This window comes from Morus notabilis, unplaced genomic scaffold (genome assembly GCF_000414095.1).
Source record: "Morus notabilis unplaced genomic scaffold, ASM41409v2 Scaffold388, whole genome shotgun sequence".
Classification (NCBI taxonomy): Eukaryota; Viridiplantae; Streptophyta; class Magnoliopsida; order Rosales; family Moraceae; genus Morus; species Morus notabilis.
Window position 1 is genome coordinate 129,731 of NW_010362833.1, and position 8,190 is coordinate 137,920.

Sequence of the window (8,190 nt, forward strand, 5' to 3'; positions counted from 1 at the left end):
TTTAGCTGTTTATTATTTTTATAATTGCATAAATTTCCTCTCTCTCGATTTTATATTTGTATTTTTAATTAATTACAAAATTATGTCCAACAAAGGAATTTAATTTCCGTATTGAAAATGATATCTAAACTGTTTAATTTTATCAAAATCGTATAATTATTCTCTGGTATTCCGGATTTCATATTTTTTATATATTAATAGAGTTAATTATTTATTTTAGGGATTATTTTTGGGTGCTTGCGGTGGTGCCGCTGGCAATATCAGCTCAGGTGAGTTTCTTTGACGCAATGTTTTGGCATTTTTTGTTTTATCAGAGTAGCCTTTACTTTGTGATTATATTACGGAGAAAATGACAAAACCAAAAGAAATGAATCATTTTTTTTTTCTCTTATTTTGGTATTTTGGTAAAAAACAAAGGACATGAAAGAATTTTTATTTGAGCAATGAAAATGTGGGGCCATTTACAGGAAGCCACTAGAATTACTGACTCCTACTCCACTCTCTCTCTCTTCTAACCGCCTGGGCTTTTCCATTAGCTCTTTTTTGTTGAGCTCTTCAGGGATGCAACTACTTATTGGATAAAACTAATAAAATAAAATATAAAAATAAAATAAAATAACAATAAACTCTACATTTTATGTGAGAAATGAATGAGGCAATGTTTTCTTTCATAAAAGGTGGTAAAAGCATTAGGAAAGGGAAAAAAATTTTAAATATAAGGCGTTTGGATGGAACATGGCCGATTGTAGGGCCTACATAGAAAAAAAATAATAAATAAAGTGCATTAATTAACGAATGTGACTTGATGAAGGTGATCTAGACGTGCCAACGGAGAAGAAAATTTGAAAGTAACTTGTTGACGTAAATAAATAAATAAACATCTGATTGATTAGAAATGATTTGTCTCGTCACTACTCTCCCTCACAAAAAAATTCCCAAAATCTATTGAAGAAAGAAAAAAAATCCGATGAAAATGAATTTTTTTGAAATAATTATTATTCAAAATTGCAATTAAGTGACTTAAGTGGTGGGTAAATTTAAATTAATTAGTCTGAAAAGTCTGACTCTGAGTGGTTGGTAAATGTAAATTAATGCTCTTTTTTTTTTATTGTTGATCAATAGATCCCCAACCCCCTTCTGAAATGTCCAGTCATATTAGTTATTGTCGATCAATGCTTAAACTTACACACTTTGCCACGAAAATACAATACATTTGTAATGAATTGCTGGGCTAGACGAGTAATAGGACCACATGTATTTTTTCTTCTTCCTCTTCACTTATTGATTTTTTTACGACTATATTAGCCTAAAATTGTCAAAAAGGAGGGGAAAAAAAAGAGTGAGGTTTTTTAAAAGAAAATAACTGAGCCGGTGAGAAAGAAAAAAACAATGAGTCTCTTTCTCTTTTTGAGAAACGCTGTGATGACCCTAACTTTTGATCGTCATCCTATACTCATATTTAACATTACTTAACCTCTAACACTTACTAGTTATAACCTCTTAAAAACTCAGGCCATTTTTTTTTTCTTTCCATTCTTACCATGTACGTTAAAATGCTGTAGCATTTAGCTAGCATTCTGCTTTCATCCTTTCGTAAAATGCTATAGCATTTAGCTAGCATTCTGTTTCCTACCATTCGTAAAATGATGTCACATTCTGACAGCATTATGTTACATTAGTCATCAAAATACATAAAACACTACTCTATTTTACACATAAAGTATAGCAGCGTTTTCAAAACACGTGATACATCCACAACCCACTTGCCCACATTCCGCTGCTACACCCTCTCTGCATGCCCAGCATCAAGTTTTAGGGAGCCGGTGCCTTACCCGTGCTTCCTACAACACGAACAAACTTAATGAGCTTTTGCTCAGCAAGTATCAATAGGTCATAACGTAACAAATGCAATAATTATGCATACCCATATATGCATTCATGTCATATAGCCTAGTACAGAATTCTAAACGATTTTCATTTTGTGTTTCTCATGCTTTTCATTCTTGTTTACGGATACCATACCGTTATATGAAATGGTTTTCGTATTTCATTTTTTTTGTCTTTTACTTTTTAGGGGCCCTGTCCTGTTATACCATAGCGCGCATAACCAGTGAGGAGTAGGGTAGCTAACCAATCTAACTCAGTCACGGTTTCATATCTTTCATAGTCTCATAATAACCTTTCATTCGAAGGCTAGTACAAACAGGACGTTTAGTCTCTTACCATTTATCAATTTTCTCATTGAAACGGTAACTTTAGTTAAATCTTATGAATTTGTGCATTATTGAGCATTTTATCATGAGATTAACTTTTCGTTAAAGTTTAACCTTTCATTTCTCTTAGTTTGATCTCGACTTAACATCGATACATACTTTTTGTAGAATAAAGTTCTACGATTACATATGTCTTGTAGATACTTACCTAACATAGTATCTAGCATTCACATTGTATTTAACATTCAAAATTCTACTATATGCACAATTTTTGTGCAACATAGAAAAATAAGCTTGTTCGTGATATAGCCATAGAAAAACTATTGTACTTACAGAAATTTTGCTAACAATGCGTCCTTTGTCTCCCTTGCTACTGTCCGACTTCAACCGTTAATCGGCCCTATTGCATAAATTTTTTGATCGTTAGATTCAAAATCTAAGATCAATAATTACATTGAAATTTACATTGGAAAGGTCTACAATCCTTATGTTTGGTATTCAACCTCAAACTATTTCCTATCTCAAGGATTTGCACTAAAATCGTGCAAATTACTCAGTCATGGGCCTAATTTCCAGTTTCGGTCCAAAACTGTGAATTCTGGTTGTGTTCGGTTTCCAACCATCACCGATTATCCAAACATCTTTCTTTGCACACTTTAATCCCATATTCCTCTTGAAATCCAGTTTTAGTTCAAATTACTCAAACTAAATTTCGGCAGAGTTTCGCCTTATTTTTCTCGTTTCTCGAGTTTTCAATAACTTGTTCTACTTCTGATTCTGGTACCTGGAGTCAAGATTCACATTCCTGAACACAGATTCTAACATAATATTGAACAATATATATGTTCTTTCTTAATCTAGGCTCACGGATTTTCAATAGAAATCCACCAAAACTTCATTCAATCGTCTTAATACTTACACCGTTAAACTCTTATTACGATGCTCTACAAAATCTCAGTTTCGATTTTCACTTTAACAGAAGTTTTTCTGAGATGGGTTACTATTCATCCAAAACAAAAAAACATAGAATTCTCATGAAAACTCTGAAATCTTACCTCCAGAAGTTGAGGTTTTTCGCTAGAACGCCTCAGGTTACGTTTCTACCGGACTGAACGGAGGAAATCTCAATGAAAATGCTTGATTTTCCTTCCTCCGTCTCTCTCTAGCAACTAACATCTTTCTTTTCACACTTTAATCTCATATTCCTCTTGAAATCCAGTTTTAGTTCAAATTACTCGAACTAAATTTTGGCAGAGTTTCGCCTTATTTTTCTCGTTTCCCGAGTTTTCAATAACTCGTTCTACTTCTGATTTCGGTACCTGGAGTCAAGATTTACATTCCTAAACACAGATTCTAACATAAAATTGAACAAAACATATGTTCTTTCTTAATCTAGGCTCACGGATTTTCAATAGAAATCCACCAAAACTTCATTCAATCGTCTTAATACTTACACCGTTAAACTCTTATTACGATGCTCTACAAAATCTCAGTTTCGATTTTCACTTTAACAGAAGTTTTTCTGAGATGGGTTACTATTCATCCAAAACAAAAAAACATAGAATTCTCATGAAAACTCTGAAATCTTACCTCCAGAAGTTGAGGTTTTTCGCTAGAACGCCTCAGGTTACGTTTCTACCGGACTGAACGGAGGAAATCTCAATGAAAATGCTTGATTTTCCTTCCTCCGTCTCTCTCTAGCAACTCTCTTTTTTTTTCTTTCTTCGTAACTTTCTCACGTCTTTTTTTTTTCCTCTGCTATGCTTCACGTTGGCATTAGCAAGTTTTTGTTGTTCTTCAACGTGAGAAATAGCCTTAGTACACTTAGGTAGTTTTACAAGGTAAGTTACCAACGTGAGTCATCTTCCAGCCAAACGTATATAATGACAGGCGGTGTTATTGCATGTGAGGTATATATCCACCTCCACCCCACGGTAACAACAATTCTTTTTACTTCTCTTTTTTTTAAGGTACCTAAAGATAATCTAATATATATATATATATATATATATATATATATAACTTGGGTTTTCTCCTTTTCTTCTTAGTTGGCCACACTTAGGCAAATAAAACAAAGTGGCTTCTAATTCCTTCACTTCACGTTCTTAAAGCATAAATAAATATAATAATAATATTTCTTAAGAAACGTACTTAGAAATAATTATATATAATATATATATATATATATACATATACTATAACTTTACATATTTCAGGAAATGTTACCCCGTACATAAAATTTTTACATAACATTTTCTTGATTACATCAAAATTCTACTACTTACTATTCTAAAAAGAATTTCGGTCAAATATTGGACTGTCCGGATTAGACCTAAATTTTTTCCAGTCATTACAAACGTCGCGCTCGCAAGTTCTTCATTTATGTCCAAGATTATGATGAAAATGACCCCAAAACCCATGACGGCTTCGACTTGACAAGGGTCACTACAAGAGAACTCGTTTCGTAAGCACTTTAGTTTTGCCATTCTTATTTGTTGGAACTACTTAACTCTTGTCTTTCACCCTTTGGCACCGTCTCATATAATCATATAATTGGATTGATTATATCAAATTCAATAAAGTTCATCTGCTAAAAATTTTGAAATAAAGACAGGTATGATCTTGAGTAAGCAAAGACATATTGATACCATTTGAAGTAGTATTAAGTGAAATCAAGAATTAGAAACAATATTCTTCTTGAGCAAAAAAATAAAAAGAAACAGTATCTTATACCTTTTGTGGTAGTAATAGTATTAAATGTAATTAAAAACAAGAAACATACAGGTCTTTTTACTAGTTGAAAGCTCACATCGCCTACGTCAGATTTTGTTTCCTCACAATACTAGTAATACTGATTATTATGTTTTAATAGTCACAAACATATCAAGCTATTGACAGTTGCTTCCCTTTTTTTTAATTTATTTTCTGAATGTCTTTGATAAAACGATATTGCTTTATTAATTATTACCTTATTGAATTGGGAGCTTTGTCGACATTCATTAATGAATTTTTTTAATCATCCTAGACCATTTTTTATATTAGTTGGTGGATGATTTGTCAGGAAATATGGTCTTGATGACAAAACTTTGGACTTCATTGGCCATGCAATAGCTCTTCATAGGGATGATCGTTACTTAAATGAACCTGCACTGGACACCGTGAAAAGAATGAAGGTAAAAGCTCATTTCCTCTTGCTTTTAACTTTTCTCCATTGGTTTTGAAGTTTTATTTCATTGAAATTTTTTGGTCTCGTCATGCAATTGAACTTCTGCTTGTTGCTTATGTAATAGCTTTATGCCGAGTCTGTTGCCCGTTTCCAAGGAGGATCCCCATACATTTATCCTTTATATGGATTAGGAGAGCTTCCTCAGGTCTCTCGCTCTCTGTCTCTCTCTCTGTCTCTCTCTCTCTCTCTCTCTCTCTCTCACTCACACACACGCATATGCAAATTTATTTATTTGGAGATTTCAAGATAAATCAATCTATGTATTCATGTACCTAATTTTTGTGGTTTGGACAGGCATTTGCTCGGCTCAGTGCAGTTTATGGCGGGACATGTATGTTAAATAAACCTGAGTGCAAGGTACTTTGCTTTATAGTCCTAATCTCCTTTGTGTGTCACTAGATAGCTGGTTTTAATCTTTGCTTGATACTAGGTTGAGTTCAATGAGGAAGGAAAAGTTATTGGTGTTACTTCTGAAGGCGAAACTGCGAGATGCAAAAAAGTTGTATGTGATCCGTCGTACTTGCCGAACAAGGTAATAGCATTTTCGATGTTGGTGTATTCGTGTGCTTTATATCAAAATTTTAGGCTGATTGTTGCTGTTAATTTTTTAAGCTCTCGGACATGAGGGCTGAAAATTTTATTTTTATTTTGGTTATGTCAATGTTGGTGGTGAAGGCAGTGATAATAAACCATTTTTACGTACTATTCAACAGGTTCGAAAGGTTGGAAAGGTTGCAAGAGCAATTGCCATCATGAGCCATCCAATTCCCAACACCAATGATTCCCATTCAGTGCAGGTTATCCTGCCACAGAAGCAGTTGGGTCGCATATCAGACATGTGAGTTCCAATATAATGACCCTCAGATATGAGATTGAAATGGCTGATTGTTTCATTAGACTCGTTACTTCATCAGAATTCACAATCCATTTCTTTGTTCCTGTTGATTGTTTAATTAGACTCGTTACTTCATTCCAAGCTGGTCCTTTCTTGGAAGAAAGGATTATCTTCTACTAGTTGTTTTAACAACTAACCAGTGCAGCAACAGCTGGCGCACACATTTTGGTTGGGGGGGTTAATTGAGGGAGGGAAGTAAAAGATAAAACAATGAAAGTAGATCATATGTCCCGGTGACTGGTATATGGTAATTTTTCCCTTGAATCATGTGGCTGAGTAGTCGGTTTTTACCATGGAAATTCTGATTAATTCTGCATTTGAAAATTTTCTCTCTTCATTTGTGTATGTCTCTGAGTGCATAGACCTAAGAAAACCCACAATTGAGCTGTTTTTAAGTTTGAGAACATGAAAATGGTGAGCACTTGGTTTAGCCTTGCTATTGATGTTAGCACAGTGACTCGTTGGATGATGAGTTGTTACTTGTTAGGTTTGTTCTACGAGTTAATTCTCATGATGTTTTTCGGCTTCTCAGGTATCTCTTCTGTTGTTCTTACTCTCACAATGTTGCTCCAAAAGGAAAATTTATTGCATTTGTATCGACCGAGGCAGAGACTGATAATCCCGAGACTGAGCTGAAGCCTGGAACTGACCTTCTTGGGCCTGTTGACGAGATATTCTATGATATGTATGACAGATATGAGCCAGTCAACGAGCCCACTTTGGACAATTGCTTTATATCAACAGTGAGTTGGCCTTGGGTTTTCCTCCTGAATTCTTTCAACGACTTCTGTATGTGTTTTGAGGTTTGAGTATTATGGATGCATAATTACTTACCCCTTTATTGTTGCAGAGTTACGACGCTACAACACACTTTGAGTCCACAGTGATAGATGTGCTGAACATGTATACCCTGATAACTGGGAAGGTAATCTTTCTTATTTGGAAATTTATCGACTTTAAACAACGAACAACTTGAAGTCTGCTGACCGACCTCTCCCGACCAACTAGATAGTAGATAAACTTACATGCCTTATGAAAGTATAATTTCAGTTGTAATGTTTTTTAAGTGGAAACTGAGCATGCACCATATTTTGAGCAGGTTGTGGACCTGAGTGTGGACTTGAGTGCTGCAAGTGCTGCGGAAGAATGAGGAGCACTCCACTCCTTTTGGCATTGATTGATATGTAAGTTAATCCTTTTTTTTTTTTTTTAATCAAATCAAACTAGCCTACAAATGCTAAAAGTTGTAAACACCAACACAAGGGGAGCTGGATTGTCTTGAGTTGTATCATTTTTCTTTTTCATCCATGGACATGTTACGAATGTTGTTTGAAAATGTTGGTTGTCACGGAACATGTGTAGATTTCAGACGTTATGATCGATGATAATTTCTAGCCTTGCAGCTTGGCAACCCTTTTTTTATTTTAATTTTAATTTTAATTTGCCGCGTTGTTGTATTTGGGGCCATATATGTCAATTGTGCACGTGAAATGAAGTCACTTGATAAAAAATGACAGAATCGCCATCTTTCAATGATGAGATCTAGAGCCTGAATTCCCCGCTATTAAATTCAAAAATAAATAAATAAAATGGCGTTGTGCTTTGTTGCTACGGCAAGCCAAAATCGCCCCTCATCACATCATATGCTTTGGTTCCTTTGTATTGCAATCAACTCCTCTTTTAAAAATAATCCCAGCTAGAATTATGCGTGGAGAGAAAATGTTTTGGAGTAGTCTTTTTGCTCTTCATTCTCTTCGCATCTCGTAAGATCATATATTCATTCTCTTGACATCTCTTAAAAGCATATTACACGCACATTAATTAGCCTTATCTAATTAATTTTTGTCTGCACGAAT

The 8,190-nt window shown here is 34.4% G+C and overlaps 1 protein-coding gene across 1 annotated transcript; it reads left to right on the forward strand.

Annotated features, from left to right (window-relative positions):
- Positions 1-3,973: 3,973 nt before the first annotated feature.
- Positions 3,974-7,756, forward strand: LOC21403235 (guanosine nucleotide diphosphate dissociation inhibitor 2). The gene is made up of 10 exons (XM_010103017.2): positions 3,974-4,041; positions 4,561-4,677; positions 5,275-5,386; positions 5,504-5,584; positions 5,734-5,796; positions 5,870-5,971; positions 6,153-6,277; positions 6,867-7,077; positions 7,185-7,259; positions 7,434-7,756. Exons 1-10 carry the CDS (start codon positions 3,974-3,976, stop codon positions 7,482-7,484), a joined length of 1,005 nt encoding a protein of 334 aa, XP_010101319.1. The 3' UTR covers positions 7,485-7,756.
- The last annotated feature ends 434 nt before the right edge of the window (positions 7,757-8,190 follow it).